This window comes from Heptranchias perlo, chromosome 1 (genome assembly GCF_035084215.1).
Source record: "Heptranchias perlo isolate sHepPer1 chromosome 1, sHepPer1.hap1, whole genome shotgun sequence".
NCBI lineage: Eukaryota > Metazoa > Chordata > Chondrichthyes > Hexanchiformes > Hexanchidae > Heptranchias > Heptranchias perlo.
Genome location: NC_090325.1, coordinates 108,093,402 through 108,113,135, shown reverse-complemented (window position 1 = coordinate 108,113,135; position 19,734 = coordinate 108,093,402). Strand labels below are relative to the sequence as shown.

Genomic DNA, 19,734 nt, shown 5'->3' with positions numbered 1-19,734 from the left:
GAACTTATAAGGAATTCAAAACTGTGTTCCTAACATGAAAATAATGTACAAGAGACAGTTTCTAAAGGAGCAACCTCCTTGACTTTTTGAGGAAGTGACATCCTAAGCACATATGGGAAAACTCGATGATATAGAATACCTAGACTTCCAGGAAGCTTTTGATAAAATTCATATGAAAGGCTATTGCACTGCTTAAGGCAGCAGGTATCCAGGGTAAAATGTGGAGTTGGATAAGGAATTGACTGCAAGAAAGGAAGCAGCAGGTACTAATGAGAGTAGTGGGGGTATTTCAACCATGGCCCAAATTGGGAAAAATCTGTGGTGTGTTCAGAAAAGCAAGGAAGTTAGACCACATGACTGATTTATTCTCTGTAGCTGCTGGAATGCTGTATGTTTGCCAATCAGGTTACAACACTTGCACATCCAGTTGTCTTAATACTGCATGTACACACACACACACGAATAGGAAGATAAGCATTCATCATTTAGAACACTCCTATCAGGATCTATGATACATTTTAATATAACTCTTAACTTGTTAAGCCAATTTCATACTATTCTAGTATATATATTTATGTATGCACATACACTTTTTCTGGTAAATGATGCTTTATCCCCACAAGTCTACCACTTTGACATAACTTACAACAACTAAAGACTTATTTGTTGTTCGTAAATTAGAATTCCAGTTAATCTGTGTGTTGAAAAAAAACGCATTTAGAATTTATTCTTACAACCCAGTCTCAGTGCTCAGTCTGTACAGTATATTCATGTTATTACACTCTGGGGACATACATATCCAACAAAACATAGTGATCCACTGAAAAGACAGGCTGGAGATTTACCACAACAGGTTTGCATTACACTGACAGCAGAAACATTTTATTCTATGAAAAACCTCTTATCTGGAGCACAGTTCACAAGGAAAGGTGCACCAACTGATTTGACCAGACGTTAATTGCCGTTTGCCCTACAGCTTCTGTGCCTTGCTAACTGATAAGACAACTATCAAATCTGATACCTGACAACGAGAATGGACCTAATCGCACCCTATCAGATATTCTTATCACTGCTACAGGGTGTAATTTTAGGTCCTTTGCAGAATTATCTATGGCTTTTAAAGAGGTGAACTGAACACTGCCAACACTGATGCCCAGTGATGTTTTTCTTAACTGTAAGGCGGCTGTTATCATTACAAAAACATACTGTTCTTCCTAGTCATTTGGAAACGGTTTCCTTTCAGATACATTTTAAGTCAGCCTCTGCTGACTAATACTTGTTTTATAACTTTGGACTTACACAAATCATCTTATATTATTGTCAGTATTTTGGTTTACAGTAACGTTGCTTTTCTAAATCAAACACATTTTATTCTGAGTGTTTTTATTCCAAATGGACATTGTTTCATACCTGATTAAACCTTATCACAGCAAAGAGTACAACAGTGATCAAAGGCATGATCGAAAATGTAATTCGAGGGCTTAATAACAAAGTTTGAAGTCCTGGCATCGTACTGCCAACTATTTTGTAAATAGAAGAGCTCAGATTAAACACTCAAACGCAAGGGGGAAGAAATGTTATTTTATTAGCGAGACCTCTGACAACGAACAGATCATGGGTCAGGGACCTACACACTCCTATGTTCAAACATAGCTCTCATATGCACACATAGCTCTCACAAATAAAAAGGGAAAAAAATCCAAAAATGACAGAAATACTCAGCAGGTCGGTCAAAAGTCACTTTCTGGCTATCACAGAAAAATGGAAAGAATTACAGATCCACAAAACACCAACAAAATCCTGTAATCATGTCGTAAAATGGAATTTGTTTTCGTGGTCGTGCAAATGGATGGAATCATGAGAATGAGATTCGCAAAACGCCAAAAAAAATGGAGTAATTCCACGTAAAAAAATGGAATTTGACTTGTTCAGTCGCTAAACCAGTGACCCTGTTCAAGGATAAATTCATTTTTTATTAAACTAATAGGTAATGAAATATAAACCTCATGTGTCAGTTTGCTTTTCTCCTCCTCCTATTTGTTTTTTAAATACACTACTTGAACATCTATAAGGGAATTAGTTGTTCCATAAAAACTCAAAAAACGATATTCAAGCTGAGAATAGTTTATCATGTGACCCTAAGAAGCAGCTGTACATCCATTAAATGTTTGTTTAACTCTTACCCTGATCAACAAATAGAACATGCGCACAGTATAAATAATATGATGGGAACTGGATAATATGGGAACTGGATAAGTACTTGAAACAAAAAAATGTGCAGGGCTACGGAGATGGCGCGGGGCAGTGGGACTAGCTGGATTGCTTGTGCATAGAGCCGGCACGGACTCGATGGGCCAAATGGCCTTCTTCCGTGCTGTAACCTTCTATGATTGGCTCTTCCATCTTAATAGCTCAGGAGTGTCCTCCACTCTGATGCCATATTGTTTATATCACACCTGATTTCCAAAAATTACAAATACAGCCTGATTTTCAGCTATAGCGTACTAATTTTACATTTTTTAACTGATTTTTGAAGTTGTTGGATACACATGGTTGATAATGCTGGCACTTTAGGCACACTGGAGGAGATTTTCAGACTTCCTGCCTGGCACAAACGGGACGGAAGTGCCTCGAAAAGGGTGGGGTATGATTTACCGCCCCATTCCCATTGAAGGTGTGGCCTAAGAACATAAGAAATAGGAGCAGAAGTAGGCCATACGGCCCCTCGAGCCTGCTCCGCCATTCAATAAGATCTTGGCTGATCTTCTACCTCTTTCCTGCCCTACTTCTATATCCCTTGATTCCCTTAGTGTCCAAAAACCTATTGATCTCAGTCTTGAATATACTGAATGACTGAGCATCCACAGCCCTCTGAGGTAGAGAATGAGTGAAGAAATGTTTTCTCATCTCGGTCCAAAATGGCCAACCCCTTATCTTGAGACTATGATGTCTAGTTCTAGACTCTCCAGCTAGGGGAACCAGCCTCTCAGCATCTAACCTGTCAAGCCCTCTAAGAATTTTATACGTTTCAATGAAATCACCAAGAAATTAGTTGATGCCACTTCTGTTTTACAGGGGTAAAACGGCCGCTTAAGCGTCCAATATGGCGGGCGGCATACATGCACACATTCTGGGCCGGAAGCATACTCCCGGCATAGTCCCTTCCCCAGTCCGACCTATTTCCAGGCCTGGAGGCCAGCCAGGCAACCTGGTATTACGGCGATATCATCGGAAGACATTGGGTTCGCTTCCACATGTATGCTGCCTCTCCACCACCTGTCTCAGTGCTTTGCTGCAGCCACTATTTGATATAACTCCAGCGGCCTTGTCACTGCTCACTGTATCAGGAAACACTGATGGCACTTTGAGGGAAAGAAGGACTTTCTGACTGTACAAGTGATCAACAATGGATTTTTCTGACAGGTTTCCAATCAGCATTGGAATTCACACATTAACATTTCTGGCTGAGGAGATAATTGCATATAGTGCAAGTAAAATTTTGGCTTTTCCCCAATACTTTTGCAATAAACAGAGTCGCTTATGAACCAAGACAATTACTTTCTATATACTGAGCATGGACTAGTGTGCCCAGATTTAACAATTAACCCCTAATTGCAGTAATTTCCTCACTGGAGATGGGATGCTCACCATATTTTACTGTCTCTCCCGAAGGGCGAAGACACCATAATATCAGACTAATGTGTTTAGGTTAAAGCTATCTGGTCAGATTTACTTACAAGTTGAATAATGCACAGAAGCAGTAAGACACAAGATACTGAGAGTGCAATAATTAGACTTAAATTATACATTAACTGTTTCAAATCAAAACCCTTGTAGTTCCATTTCAGTACAACAACATGATGCATTTATATAGCGCCTTTAACATAGTAAAACATCCCAAGGCACTTCACAGGAGCAATTTTCAAACAAAATTTGACACCGAGCCACATAAGGAGATATTAGGACAGGTGACCAAAAGCTTAGTCAAAGAGGTAGGTTTTAAGGAGTGTCTTAAAGGAGGAGAAAGAGGTAGAGAGACGGAGAGGATCAGTGAGGGAGTTCCAGAGCTTAGGGCCGAGGCAGCTGAAGGCACGGCCACCAATGGTGGAGCGATTAAAATCAGGGATGCACAAGGGGCAACAATTGGAGGAGCGCAGAGATTTCAGAGGGTTGTAGGGCTGCAGGAAGTTACAGAGAGAGGGAGGGGCGAGGTCATGGAGGGATTTGAAAACAAGGATGAGAATTTTAAAATTGAAACGGTCCCCGAACACACGTTCCCCTCCAAGTCACACACCATCCTGACATGGAAATATATCACCGTTCCTTCATCGTCGCTGGGTCAAAATCCTGGAACTCCCTTCCTAACAGCATTGTGGGAGAACCTTCACCACACGGACTGCAGCGGTTCAAGAAGGAGGCTCACCACCACCTTCTCAAGGGCAATTAGGGATCGGCAATAAATGCTGGCCTCGCCAGCGAAGCCCACATCCCATGAATGAAAAAAAAAGGAACAGGAGCCAATGCAGGTCAGCGAGCACAGGGGTGATGGGTGAACGGGACTTGGTGCGAGTTAGGATAAGGGCAGTAGATCTCTGGATGAGCTCAAGTTTATGGAAGATGGAAGACTGTATGCCAGCCAGGAGAACACTGGAATAGTCCAGTCTAGAGGTAAAAAAGGCATGGATGGGGGGTTTCAGCAGCAGATGAGCTGAGGCAGGGGCGAAGACGGGCGATGTTACAGAGGTGGAAGTAGGCAGTCTTGGTGATGGAGAGGATATGTGGTTGAAAGCTCATTGCAGGGTCAAATAGGATGCCATGGTTGTGAACGGTCTGGTTTAGCATTAGATGGTGGCCAGGGAGAGAGATGGAGTTTGTGGTGGGGACTGAAGACAATGGCTTCAGTCTTCACCATAATTAGTTGGAAGAAATTTTTGCACATCCAATACTGTATGTTGGACAAGCAGTGTGACAAATGAGAGACAGCGGAAGGGTCGAGTGAGGTGATTTGTGAGTTAGAGCTGGACGTCGTCAGCTTACATGTGGAATCTGACATCGTGTTTTCGGATGATGTCGCTGAGGGGCAGCATGTAGATGAGAAATAGGAGGGGCCAAGAATAATTCCTTGGCGGACTCGAGGTAACAGTACGAGATTGGGAAGAGAAGCCATTGCAGGTGATTCTCTGGCTACGGATGGATAGATAAGAATGGAACCAGGCAAGCGCAGTCCCACCCAGCTGGACGACGGAGGAGAGGCACTGGAGGAGGATGGGGTGTGGTCAACCGTGTCAAAGGGTGAATACAGGTCGAGAAGGATGAGGAGGGATAATTTACCATCATTACAGTCACATAGGATGTCATTTGTGACTTTGATAAGGGCCTTTTCATTACTGTGGTAGGGGCAGAAACCTGATTGGGGGGATTCAAACATGGAGTTGCGGGAAAGATGGGCACGGATTTGGAAGGCGACAACACGTTGAAGGACTTGAGAGGAAAGGGAGGTTGGAGATGGCACAATAGTTTGCAAAGACTGAGGGATTAAGAGTAGGTTTTTTTTGAGGAGGGGGGTGATGATGGCAGTTTTGAAGGGGAGGGGACAGTACCTGAGAAGAAGGAACAGTTCACAATATCAGCTAACATGGGAGCCTGGAAGGGAAGTTGGGTGGTCAGCAGTTTGGTGGGAATAGGGTCAAGGGAGAAGAAACTGGTCTGATGGTCAAGATGAGCTTGGAGAGGGCATGAAGGGAGATAGGAGAGAAACTAGATAAAAATGCGAGTTCTGGGCTAGGGCAGGGGGGAACCTTAGGGGTTTGGCATGGTGGGCTAGGGGAAGGGAGGAAAGCGACAGAGGCAGCTGAATGAATGGTCTCAATCTTAGTGACAAAGAAGTCCATGAGCTCCTCGCACTTTTTATTGGAGGTGAGGGTGGAGGGGGCAGGGGAGAGGGGTTTAAGAAGACGGTTTGTAGTGGCGAAGAGAAGCTGGGGTTATCTTTGCATTTCAGGATGATCCTGGAATAATGAGTAGTTTTGACAGAGGAGAGCAGGACCTGATAGTGCTTTATGTGATTCAGCCAGATCTGCTGATGAATGGCTAAATCAGTTGTCCGCCATAAACGTTCAAGTCTGTGTCCCTTGGACTTAAGGGAGCAGTGATGAGGGCCGTACCAGGAGGAACAACCAGGTTGAGAGTGAGTAATGGTTTTAATGGGGACAAGGGCATCAAAGGTGGAGGTGAGGGTGTGATTGAACAGATCAGTAGCTGCAGAACTGCCGTGGTGAATGGAGGGCCAAAGGCTAGATCGTTGGAAATTTGGAAGTGCAGCTGTAAGTGACTTGGGGGAGTTTTTTCAGGGGTGGACACAGAAGGAAGTGGGGTTGGAAGGGGGAAGGGGGATATTGGTGGAGAGGGTTACAAGAAAGTGATCAGACATGGCCTTATCCTTGATTGACACGAAGGGAGAAGATTGCACTTGAGATGGCAAGGTCGAGGGGGTGGGCGTGAATATGGATAGGGGAGTTTATATGGAGGGAGAGATTAAGGGTGGATAGAAGGGCAGTGAACTCAGAGGAGAGAGAGCATGATGAGTTGAGGTGGAGGTTGAAATCACCGAGGATGAGAAGTCACTCAGTACAGGGGCTGAGGGAGGAAAGCAATGAAGATATCTCGGTGAGAAACTTGGTATGGTACTTGGGTGAGCGAGCAGTAGAAAGCGAGGATTTTAAAGGAGGTGAGAGAGGTGGAACAAGGTGAGATGCTCAAAGGAGCAGAAAGTGCCAGAGGAGTAGGGGGACAGACCAAGGTGTGATTTGGTGATAAGGGCCACACCGCCACCACGGCGGTCTGGGCGGGGCAAGTGGTGGAAGATATCGCCAGGCAGGGAAGCTTCATTAAGAGGAAGGTATCATCACCCATCAGCCAGGTTTCTGTCAAGGCCATGATGTCAATGCAATCATCCACAATAAGCTCATGGATGGCAAGGGCCTTGTTCACAAGTGAATGGACATTCTGGAGAGAGATGCAGAGAGGGGCGGTGATAGCTGATCCACTGGCAGAGTCCAAAGGGTCAGCGCTGGGAGGAGTGAGTGGGACGGGAAGGAGATTGGCAAGATTAGCCCCCAGGTGGGCGCGCTGGGCAGGAAAGTCGATGAGAGAGTAGGATGGGGCAGTTGGTGTGGCTGCTCATAAGGAGGCAGTGGCGAGTGCCTCGATGGGCCCTTCGGAGGATGCCAAGCGAGGCATAAAGGGAAGCTGTAGGTTTATCTAAGAGGGAGTCAAGCCTGGGACGGCGGCAGAAGAGTAGGAAGGCCGAGGAGTGCTGAAGGATTGGAGTAGGGATTTGGGGGGGCAGAGTACACGAGAGGGGAGAAATAAAAGGAGATGTGACAATAGAAAAGAGGGGCCTTGGAGGGGTAAAGAGAAAGAAAAAAAGGTGGAAAAAGGGGAAATAGAAGTGAAGGGCTTGGGTCCAGAGCGGCAGCCAAAACCCGCAGTAGTTTCTAAACAGCAGTTTTGGATGGAAATTATGTGGGAGCCCATCTCAGCTCCCTCAAATGTAGAGGCACTGCCAAGATGGGAATTGGGGACCACAAAAATGTCCCTGAGTTATGCGGATGTCCTCTCTTTGATATAAAAGCTGGCCCAAACAATTTCTTCCCCAGTGTCGTACCATTACAAATAAATATTGTTTTAATACAGGTGAATAGGACGTGAACAGTAGTTTCCTGGTCATTTAATTGTCAACTTGTTTTTTACATCTGGCAGCAAATGAAGCCACAAACTGGTCAGGGTGGGTAAACTAAAGTCAGCATTCAGAAAGATTCGAATGATCTATTCCAATGTGTGTCCATCCGTGCATCTCACATCACAAATATGCTGTTCCAATCTCCAAAGCAACTTTGACTTAATTGGTTTCGGAACAAAAGCATTGGTTGTTTTCCCATAAACACTTCTTAAATTTGGTACAGTAAGACTTTTCTATTTTAATTTTTAAATATTTTGAAAATTATATGAGATTGACAGAAATTTCCTGATTGACATATGAATGTTTATGATTACAGATGACCTCTTCATCCGTTGCATAACCGAACTGTAAACGTGGCATAAAGACAACAAGCAATGTGAAGTTTAACAGGAACAAACAAAAAAAATTGCAATGGTGAACTAAATAGTTTAAGGAAAGATTTTCTTTGCCTTCAAATCTCCGATCAGAAAGAGCAATTCAGCACATTTATGCTAATTAGTCTAAATCAGATAAAATAGTCTCTTACTGTATCTCTTTGGTCCATCTTCCAAACAGAATGAAAGTGTTAACGTTGCATCATCTTCGAAAAACTCTGTAGCAAAGGCGTCCCACCACAGGTTGTCACTATCCTGTGGGCAAAGAATTTTCCAAAAGGAAACAATCAGTACTGACTGTCCAAGTGAATTAGCTGTAACACAAAACTACATACAGAATAAGCTCACTCTGAAAATTAGTCATTTTGAAAAGTAAAGACAAGCACTATATTTTGCCCCATTTGAGATAATGGGGTAAATGTTTGTCTTCACCGCACGGGTGGTAATCTGGCGAAGCAGATCTCCCGCTCATTATAGAACCTGTCAAATTTTCATTTCATCAATGGAATGAAAATCGAGCGGGTTCTGTAATGGGCGGCGATCCGCTCCACCCGATTACCATCCATGTGGTGAAGACGAACATTTATCCTCTCTTTAGGTCTCCCAAATCATTCACTATTCCTCAATAGAGGTGGTGTTAATTCTGCACCTCTCCCAGTGGCAGTGGTACGGGCGAGATCAGGAGCTCAGTGTGGAGAACTGCAGCTGTGAAGACACTTCAGGAAGAAGGAAACAATGTTGTTAGTAACCTAAAGGCAAAGCTACAAATAATAACAATGATAATTTTTTTTAAAAGGCTAGAAACAGTGTTCATCTCTCTAGTTGGAGGCTGAATTAAAGTCCATTCTCTACATTTGATTTAGGTTTACCCTAGGGGACAAGTTTACCAGCATACAGATAAATCTGAAGCAAGCTCATGGATATCTTCTGGAGCAATGAAGTAAGTGTACTACTAAGTAGTGAAGGGAAGAAGAACAGAAGAAAAAAACTGAAGTGTTAAGAAAAACAATAACCAATGCTACAAAGTATACAGTATGAAATTTTACACACTAATAATTTGAAAAGGTTCTCCTAGATGGACGCAGCCACAAAACACTCAAGGAGCTCGACACAACCTAGGACAAAATGGTGCGCTTGACTGGTACCCCTGCCACTGGACTAAATATGCACCATCGGTTCACTGTGGTTGCAGTACATACAATCTACAGGATGTACCGCAGCAACTTACCAAGCTTACTTTGATAGCACTTCCCTCCCTCCATGACCTCTACCACCGAGGAGAAGAGCAGCAACGTTGTGGAAATGCCATCACTTCCAAGTTCCCCTCCCAAGCCACACATCAGCCTGACTTGCACATACTTTCCATTCCTTCATCATCGCTGGGTCCATATCCTGGTATTTCTTACCTAACACCATTATTGGAGCACCATCACCACAAGGACTGCAGCAGTTCACGAGAAGGTCCACCATGACCTTCTCAGGGCAACTAGGGATGGGCAGTAAATACAGTCTTACCAGCATCCCAGAACAAATATTTTAAAAATTGTAATTGCTATAAAATTTCAACTTAATTCTCCATTTTATTTACAAGTCCCACTATCTAATAATTATTCCAGCGCCAATGACACTCTCATCAACTTTTTAAGTGTGGAATTTCATAATAATGTGGAGAAGTACAACATCTATAATAGATTGAAGATCTTACGTTTGTGCCCACTTCCTATTGTCAAGTTTTGTCATACTAATGCCTCACCTTTTTCCCTTTCTAAATTCCTATGTCCACATTTATAATGGAAGGTAAACTTGTCACGTTGCAATTACACCCTTTTGCCAAAGCAAGCGCTGTTGGACATCAGTTTCACTCCTCCCAGCTTCTCAGCCTGTAATGTGGAGAAATAACTTTCGAAATCTTATTTCTGCGTGTCCTGGTCCAATTATCCCCCACACTCCAACCCCAACGCATCTGAAGGCTACACCTGGTCTAGTAATTGACAAATTATTGGAATCCATATGATCTCATCTACAAACATGGCCATGTCTTCATGAAAAGTTTGGAAACTTTGTACGGCATGATTTTCTACATTTAGCAACATGCTGGGTTTTATTGATTAAATACTTTTTTACAAATAGTATTGAACTGTGTCCCTAATATCCACTTTGTCTTTTTCCTTTTAGAGAAAGTATATAAATGTCTATGTTCATCAGAGTGATGGATTTCTGGGGAATGAAGCTTATTATATATTGGACCCTCACAGCTGTTGGAAAGGAGCCTTTTGTTCCAATGTTTTGGGCTGGATTGAAATCCAAATCCCAGTGATGAAGTAATAATACAAAAATCCTACGAAGCTATCCAGCTTCCAAAAGATCACTCTTGTTTGGCTCCCACCAGACTCTGCACCGTATCCCCCAACTCCACACCGCTCTCTAGCTGCTTGCACAGGCTGAACCCAATAGTGTGCAACCTCGGTGTCCTGTTAGATTCTGAGCTGAGCTTCGAATCCCATATCCATCAGCAAGAATGCTTACTTCCACTTCTGCATCACGCACCTCTGCCCTCATCTCACACCCACTGCTGCTGAAATTTTCATCTATGCTTCTGTTTCCACCAGATTCAACTTCTTCTACAGACAAGCTCCACCCTACATAACCTGAGTCCCATCACCCCTGTCCTCACTGCGTCCACTGAATTTCCACACTCCAACTCAATGAATCAAAATCCTTGTCATGGTTAACAAATTCTTTGGCAGCCTTGCCTCACTACTAACTTTAGATCCTCTTCCAGACTTACATCTCGGCCCATGCCCTTTGGTCCTCTGACTATGGTCTCTTGTACATGCAGTCTGATGACACTGTTCTACAATCAATTGTAGAGCCTTCAATCATTTTGCCCTACTCTCTCCCTGCCTTTAAATGCCTTCTCACAACCCATCACGTGGATCATACTTTCAATCTCCTTGCCTAACAGTTCTTGTCTATGAAGCACCTTGGGACACTTAAGTATGTTAAAGGTGTTATATAAATGTAACTTGTTGGATTTTTTTCCCTGAAAAAGTGAATTATATATCAATGCTAGGAACAATTGCTAGTCTACTGTGTCGTGTATTTATGTTGTGCTGAAGTTTCCCTTAAAGATGCCAAGTGAGATGGTTGGATGATGTCATGCTGATACTGTACAGTGCCCTAGTCAGATCAAACCTTGAACACTGTGTTCAGTTTATGCCAGCAATACACAAGGGAATCATTCAAGCCATGGAGATGGCACATAGCAGAGTCACATGGCTGATCTGTGGAATCAAAGGATTGAATAGGGAAGAGTGGAGAGCTCTGGCTTTTTGAAAGGAAGCAACTGAGAGGGGATATTATTGAATTAAGTATAAGAATTAAATGGTTTGAAAATAAGAGCACAATGTCAAGGTACTGGGACAAGGTGCTATAGACTAAAAGTAGTAAAAGAATAATTTCATACAAAGGACCTGGATAAATCCTGATAAGCATCACTGAACTTGGGTATCTAGAACATCAAGATGGTTGCCACAATTCAAGCTGAGCTGTGTCAATCCTTCCACCACACTGAAGGCAGATGTCCATCAAACAGCTGATGAGGAAACTGAGACTTGGGGTGACATCTACTGAAAGGTGTTACCTGGAGGCCAAATATGAAACCCACGCACTCAGATATCCAGGGTTTTGTACCTGCCATGATTAGGCCGTAGAGTGAGAAGCAGTCACAGCAGAAGACCTGCACCTCCAACTAGTGAAAGACATTGTGAAGAGGGTGACTATCCGAGTGCCCCGGAGGGGAAGACAGCCTCATGGAGGGCATGCCTCTCTGCCATACAGCTGCTTCCTCAATGATAGCCACTGACATGAAGAACAACATTTCTGTGGTCAGGTAACACCTAAACATTCATTGAGTGCAAACTCTTTCTTTACATGGAGGGCATGGGGTTTATATGATGCCCTCCTGGTTACCATGTGTGACTCCTTGGATTCAAGGAAAGCCTGCCACCCAGTGAAAGCTATGTGTCCTGTCCAACTAATGTCTCATTTCTATTGGAGAAATATGATGGTGTTGGCCCTTGCAAACATAGTGATTGTCACTTCCCTGATACATGTGTGTGTTGCAGTCTGCCTGTTGTGGCAGATGTTTCCGGATATGGCTTGGAAGGATCCTGTAACACGACAGCTTCATGATGTGGTAACCTTCACATTTTTTTTAAAAAAGGAAGAGCTGGCCCTGATCCACATGTTGTGTGCTGGTCATTGTGGAGAAAATGGCTAAGCCTGTCTTGTGCGGAGCAGGCAGCACAGTCAGGTCTCCTCTATGCATCCAGATGCAGGCCCCAGGATAGTGACAGGCAAGGTCAAAACACCTCGGCGTCTTTGCATCTCCATTTGTTGATCCTGTACAAATTTTTCTTCCTCATCTCAAGTACACAGCACATTTGCAACTCTCAAAGGAATACCCACCCTCATGTTAAAGCCAATAACAATGAAAAATAATGAAGAAAATGGTAGAAAAGAAAAGCAAAATAGAGGCTTACCCAGCAAAACCAACTAATGCATGGAGAAAAGTGCAAGAAAAGCCATATGAAAGCACATTAAAAACACAACAAAAATTTGCCTTCTCCCTATAAGAACAGGTCCTGGTACTCCTCTGAATTCAAGGATGTAAAATTCAGATATCAACCAGCATGCATTGAGTTTACATATTAAAATGAGGTAACGTATGTTAATACTGCAGCCTCATTATTCACCTACAAATTACCCCTTGGAAAATTGGGCATCCTACAGGTCTATTACATGATGTTAGGCACTCAAATTCTGACCAATCCTGTAAGGCCCCTTACCACCAGCAAGGCCGTGCAAAACTAATCCTTATGAATAAATGACCACATCTGCAAATATAAGGAAGCATATCCAGGTTGGTTGATGACATTAAGCTCGGAACAGTAAACTTAAAGAAATCAGAAAATTGCACAACACAGATTAATCGAATGGACGGAACAATGGCAGATGTGGTTTAACATAAAGTGCGAGGTAGGACATTTTGGATGCAAAAATGGCAGATGGGACTACAAACTAAATGGGGAAGCACTCGCAGTAGAAGAACAAAGTGAGCTATGGATCCAGGTACATAAGTCATTATGAGCTAGTTCACAAATACATAAGTGATCAAAAAGGCTAATGGGAAGTTGGATTTGATTGGATTGCAATTATCCAAAGTGCTGGTCAGGCCTCATTTAGATTAGTCGGCTCAGTTTTGGGTACCCCACTTTTGGAGGGATATACTTGCCTTGCAGTGAGTCCAGTGACGGTTCATCATGATGATAACTGAGAAGGGACTGAGCTATGATGGGAAACTGGATAAACTTGGATTATATTCTCTGAAGATTAAAGGCATAATTTGATCAACGTAAAATCATGAAGGGAACTAGCAGATTAGATAGAGAACAACTCTTTCCTCCAGTAGGGGAAACTAGAACAAGGGGACATAAGCCCCGATTTTAACTCCTGGGCCTCGCTTGTATGCCCCGATAATGACACCCACCCCGCCCAAAGCCTACGGGAATGATGTCACTGCCAGGAGGCCAGTGTCAAGATTCATGCCGGGGGAATGGGGGGGGGGGGGGGGGGGGGAGTGGGTCCTTGGCAAGGTAACTAAGGAGCTGGGGGAGATCAGGAAGTCCGAGATCAGGGAGAGGGGGAGACTTAGTCAGGCCTGAAGTTAAAATGGTATGTGCATGCCTATGACATCATTGGGACGTGACTTTGCCATTGACGTTAGACCCCCGTCCTTTAGCCTTTCTGTGCCTGAATTCAGATAAGTTAAAATGGTGGGGGTCGGGAATGTGGCGCAACCCCCCCCCCGCCCCCACAACCACTATCTTAGCGCCTGCCTGGTGGGCTAGGTTAAAATCGACCCTATAATCTTAGAATTGAGGCTAAGCAATTTAAAAGTGGATTTAGGAAAAATGTCTTCCTACAAGATGGAGCAACGATGTGGCACACTGCCTCAGATCGAGAAAAGTAGGTAATCAGGCTTAAAAAGATTTGAGCTAACAAAATAGCACAGTATGCGCAATAAGCCAAATAGTCTATTCCTGTTCCTCTAATATGATAAGAGTTACTACCTCTAATGGCTGTATTTGTGACATTGTCTGCTCATCATTGTGGGGGTACATCAGCACTTTGAATTGGAACTCCTGCCTATTTCAGCCAACCAGTTTCAGCATCAAGCAAAGGCACCTGCAGAGTCACCCTCTCTCCCTCTGCTGGGCTGAGAATGGTCATTTCACACCCTTATGGTCTCCAGATAGATGAAACTTTCATCCGATCAATCTGGGCTATTTTCAAATCCAGATCCCAGACATAAAAGACCAGTGTCTAATCCACTGTATGGCCCAGTCCCTAAGAAATATTCTATGTCACTCTTGTTTTTGAATCGTGCCTACAGTACTGGAAAAGTAATATCAACAGCACACTCCTACCAAATTTACCTAGTGATCCATTATAGGCATTCAACTCTCTCTTTTCAAATCTGTAAAAACAGTACACCTGAGAAATTATGGAATCTTTAGAGCTCCATAAGATAAAATTCAACTGATGTAATTTTACTGAGCTAACAGACTGCATGAACTACCTAAATCAATGTCTCAGTGAAATCAATTTCTATTTGACAATCTACAACCACAGCTGCAGTACAAAACATGCCTATTGTCAAACTTTTTTTTAAATAATTTGTTTTATTAACATGCACTAAAATACACAAACTGCTGTATCTCTTGTCGTCAAAAAAGGAATGAGTGTTTGTGCTGTCCCCTTACGAATGGTGCATGAAACATTTAATTTGGTGGCTTAAATCAAGCAATGTTTTTTGGTATTGGTAACATATGGAATTTTCACTTATTGTACAGTTCTGGTGAGTCCACAAAACATATCCGCACACAACTGCAACCACATTTTTTAATAGCACTATCACAAACTTTGATTGTGTGCACAGTACCATATACATATTTTGTGGAGGCATGCCAGTTCCTGGCACAGCCTTATGATACAGCTTGACCAACACTGATACACGGGTTGCTTAGGTTGCTTATGACATAATGAGACCTGAACCATCTATGGGGCATTTTCATTGTATAATTACTTCTGAATTACTTTAATTGGAAAATCATACAGCACAGAAGGAGGCCATTCCGCCCATCGTGCCTGTGCCGGTTCTCTAGGAGCTATCCAATTAGTCCCACTCTCCTGCCCTTTCCCCAAAGGCCTTCAAATTTTTCCTTTTTAAGTAGAGATCAAATTTCCATTTGAAAGTTACCATTGAATCTGCTTCCACCATCCTTTCAGGCAGTGCATTCCAGATCATAACTCGATGAGTTAAAAAATTTCTCCTCATCTCCTCCTGGCTTTTTAGCCCATTAGTTTAAATCTGTGGCCTCTGGTTACCGACCGGCCTGCCAGTGGAAACAGTTTCTCTCTATTTACTCAATCAAAACTCCTCATAGTTTTGAACATCTATTAAATCTCCCCCTTTCTCTGTTGTAAGGAGAACAATCCCTGGTTCTCTAGTCTCTCCACATAACTGTAGTCCCTCATCACTGTTACTATTTTGGTAAATCTCCTCTGTACCTTCCCCAAGGCCTTGAAGTCCTTTCCAAGGTGCCCAGAATTGAACACTCCAGCTGAGGGCTAACCAGTGATTTATAAAGGTTTAGCAGAACTTCCTTGCTTTTGTACTCTATGCCTCTATTTATAAATGATGTGGAGATGCCAGTGATGGACTGGGGTTGACAATTGTAAACAATTTTACAACACCAAGTTATAGTCCAACAAATATATTTTAAATTCCACAAGCTTTCGGAGGCTTCCTCCTTCGTCAGGTGAACGGTGTATTTATAAAGTCAAGGATCCCGTTTGCTTTTTTAACAGCTTTATCAACTTGTCCTGCCACCTTCAAAGATTTGTGTACGTGAACCCCCAGATATCTCTGTTCCTACACCCACTTTAGCATTGTACCATTTATTTTATATTGCCTCTCCTCAATTTCCCTTCCAACATGCATCACTTCACACTTCTCTGCATTAAATTTAATCTGCCCATTTCACCAGTCTGTCTGTGTCCTCCTGAAGTCTGCCACTATCCTCCTCACTGTTTACAACATTTCCAAGCTTTGTGTCATCTGAAAACTTTGAAATTGTGCCCACTATAGCCAAGGAAGTGTTTTTACCTCAATACAATTAGGTTTTGAAAATCAATACTTTGGTGAAAATAGACAGTTCACTTTAATACATCGAATGAGAAAAGATGATCTATAAAATGCTATTGGCAAGTCTCAATTATCAATCTGATTTTGAATGAAAGGAAAGGGCACCCAGTACAGAATATATCCTGGAAAATACGGTGCCAAGGAGTGTTGCAAAACTAGTCCATGCCTCTGATCAGCAACACAGATAAGCACTCAACCTCAGCCCTATCGCATTAGACAAGAAGCTAGGCACCTCCCATAGGAAGAGAAGGAAAATATTTCCCAATAGCCAGCTCAGAGTGGCACTGGCTCATTCGACTGCTCTCATCCAGAATCCCTGCAGAGAGCAGAGGAGCTGGGCAGAAAAGAATAATGTTATAGATTGTCTCTACTTTACAAAGAAATACATGCAATAAATTTACACACCGAAAATTAAACTTTTTACTAGTATATTTTATCACATTACTCACAATAGTCACGATGACGCTATACAATGCAAGTGTACCAGGTCACAATATTTTGCTTCTCCTTCGGTGGCCAGGGCAACACGACTTCTATCCATTCAGTTAGCTGCCGTAATTCTTTAATTAACTTAATTTATTCCATTCTTTGAGTACTATTGACAGCTTTATAGCCCAGTAACGAGATAATTAACTACAGTAACACTAAAAATGATGTCACCACAGCAGAATGGTGACTGGCTTTCCACATTCCTTCACCCCCGAGAAAGACCTTCAAGGCTCTTCTCACGCTCAAGGATCAACACTCCTACCACAGCTAGTGGTGCAATATCCAATGTGTTAATTCATTTATCTGAGAGTGCTGCACTTCAAGGAATATTGGATGTGTAAATTTAAATATTCAGGGACTGAAATAGCTAACACTGAAGGAAACTATATTTTGTTTCAAATCACTACATTGGCACAAGATGACTGCCAAAGATTTGAAAAATTCTAAACAATTCATCATTGGCCTTCAGGTATATTTTTCCATTATAATCCCAGCCAGGGCTCCAAATTCTATCTTTTGATAACATACTACAGCAAAAACAGAAAGTAAAACACATAAAAGTAAGCCTCATTCATAATTTTTTCAAATAATGCACTCCATAAACTACTGAACAAGGAACCAGTGCTCCTTGTGAAAATGGATTTAGGTTGATTTGCGATTTTATATTCAGTGTATGCATCAAACATGGCTGCAGCGAACCTGTTGAAAGGATATTTATCAGTGTCAGTCGATGATCGGCACTTGCTGCGGCCTCAACCTTATTCAATTACACAGCTCTTGAAGAGGTCCTACATCAAGCCAACTAGCATGAAAGTCCACTTGATGACACCTGATAAACTGATATTGATTTTCACATATCACCCTTGTCAAAATAATTCATAGGTATGTCAGGGCACTTTGTACAAAAGATCACAGGAAAGCAGCCTCTAGGATTTATGAAAAGAATCCATGAGCTTTGATATGCACTGCAGTAAATAAGCAACAATCACCAGGTACAGTCAATTCATAATCCAGTAACAATGGAAATGGTGAATAAATGATGGTAAATGCTGCAGCCGACCCTGACATCAATACAGGAAAGTTTTTTCATAATTCACTTGGGCAGATGTTGGCCCTGTTGGATGTAAAAAAATTTACAGTGCTCAAGAAGTATTACATAGTAATCTGTTATCCCAGCTAAAATGTCACCACTTCAGTGTTTACAAGAATTATATTGACTTAAATTGTACAGCCTTTCCAGACAATCCTTCATGTATCCATATGTCTTTGTAAGGCAATGCAACTTTAATTCCAAAGGACAGAACATTCTCAGAGCAATCTCATTGCTTATACCTTACAGTGTCACTGAATTTTTACAAACCTAAATCTGTAAAGTGCACGATACTAAAACATTAGAAAAGCTGAAAGCTTATAGCGCATCACCCTCTCCCCATACAATGACTAGCAGAAGTAGTGCAAAAGGCATCCTGCTCAAAGTCAGGGATGCATGATATTCATCAGCACACCCATGCAACTTGCTTTCAGTGGAAATGGATAATAGCGAAGTCACATCTGCGACATGAATACTAAAGCAACAACTCATCTTGCACTATTGTGCATGGGACTGGAAATTTTTGACTGTTGGACATTTGAAAATGCTCCATGTGGGGGAATGACTGGCCCCGTGTTTCATTCCTCAGGGCAAATCACTCTTCTTTCCCCCCCCTATCGTTGTGCTTCCTCTCACAGACCTGAGTCTGGTTTCAGAGTTTTGACTTTGGATCTCCTATTTGCCAACGACCTTCCACCTTATACAATGTAGGCTGCTGGTTGATCATCTAAGTTCTTGGATAGTTCCTTTGGTGAGTTGGTCACCTTAACCCTATTTTAGGTCAACTTAGTCTTACACCAAGGGCCTCAATTATGTTGGATCAATTTAGTCAGTGTCATTGGTGCATCTTCTCCCAGTACTTCACATTGTGTAGCTTGCTATTCACTTGTTACAATTTACCACAAATCAAAGCAAAACAAACAATAGTTTACTACAAAATGTAAACACACTATGTACCAATTTCTTCTGTGCACTAGGTGTGGTGAAATCATAAAACGTATTTACCATTTCACTACACCTAGCACACAGAGGAAACTTCCCCCATTAATGTTAACATACTGTGGCAACAACACAAAAAGGTTAAGGAAAGCACTGATTAATTGTTCAATAAATGTTTACTGAAATCTTAAAATCTCACAAACCACAGCAGATTGAGGAAGGTAATTCCACACTGTCACAGCTCAATTAAAAAACAACTTGCATTTATACTGCACCCTATCACGCCGAAATGTCTGAAATGAATTAATTTTGGAACACAGTGATTGTTCTTATATAGGCAAACACAAGAAAAGATGAATCATAAGTAGTGAGTTGACAAGCTTTCCACAGACAGCAGGCAAACAAACTGTTCCCAGGCTGCTGCCAATCTTGCTCAAGTGGCCAGTTGGAGGTGCACAAGGGCAGTTGGAAAGTGACTCTCCCTTGGATGTTCCTTTCCATATGGGGAAGCATTTTGCCTTTGCTCCACACTGCTAAGATCCCATCACTGCATGACCACATAAGATCTACCATGATGTTGCTCATGGCAAGTCAGCTATTAAGTCGTTGTAAAGGGAGTGCTGGGGTGTGAAATTGCATCTCTCCACCTAAAGGATTTGAAAAAAAATTGTAAGGGTTCTTTTAAGAGACACTGAAGTAAGGGCTTTGATTGCTTTCTGAAAATTAAGCAAATTGTGTTTTCCTTACCCACTGCAAGAAGGTAAATAAGTAAATTTGCTTTCCTCACATAGAACAGTGACATCAGTAAATAAATCTAGTGTGTAACACA

The 19,734-nt window shown here is 42.3% G+C and overlaps 1 protein-coding gene across 5 annotated transcripts in view; it reads right to left on the bottom strand.

Annotated features, from left to right (window-relative positions):
* The window catches only part of ldb2a (LIM domain binding 2a), a 458,572-nt gene that overhangs the window by 192,023 nt on the left and 246,815 nt on the right, over positions 1-19,734 (bottom strand). For all 5 annotated transcript variants that reach the window (XM_067989459.1, XM_067989447.1, XM_067989451.1 and 2 more), the window contains one exon: positions 8,268-8,370. In XM_067989459.1, the coding sequence (XP_067845560.1) occupies positions 8,268-8,370 (103 nt within the window). The remainder of the gene's footprint in view (positions 1-8,267; positions 8,371-19,734) is intronic.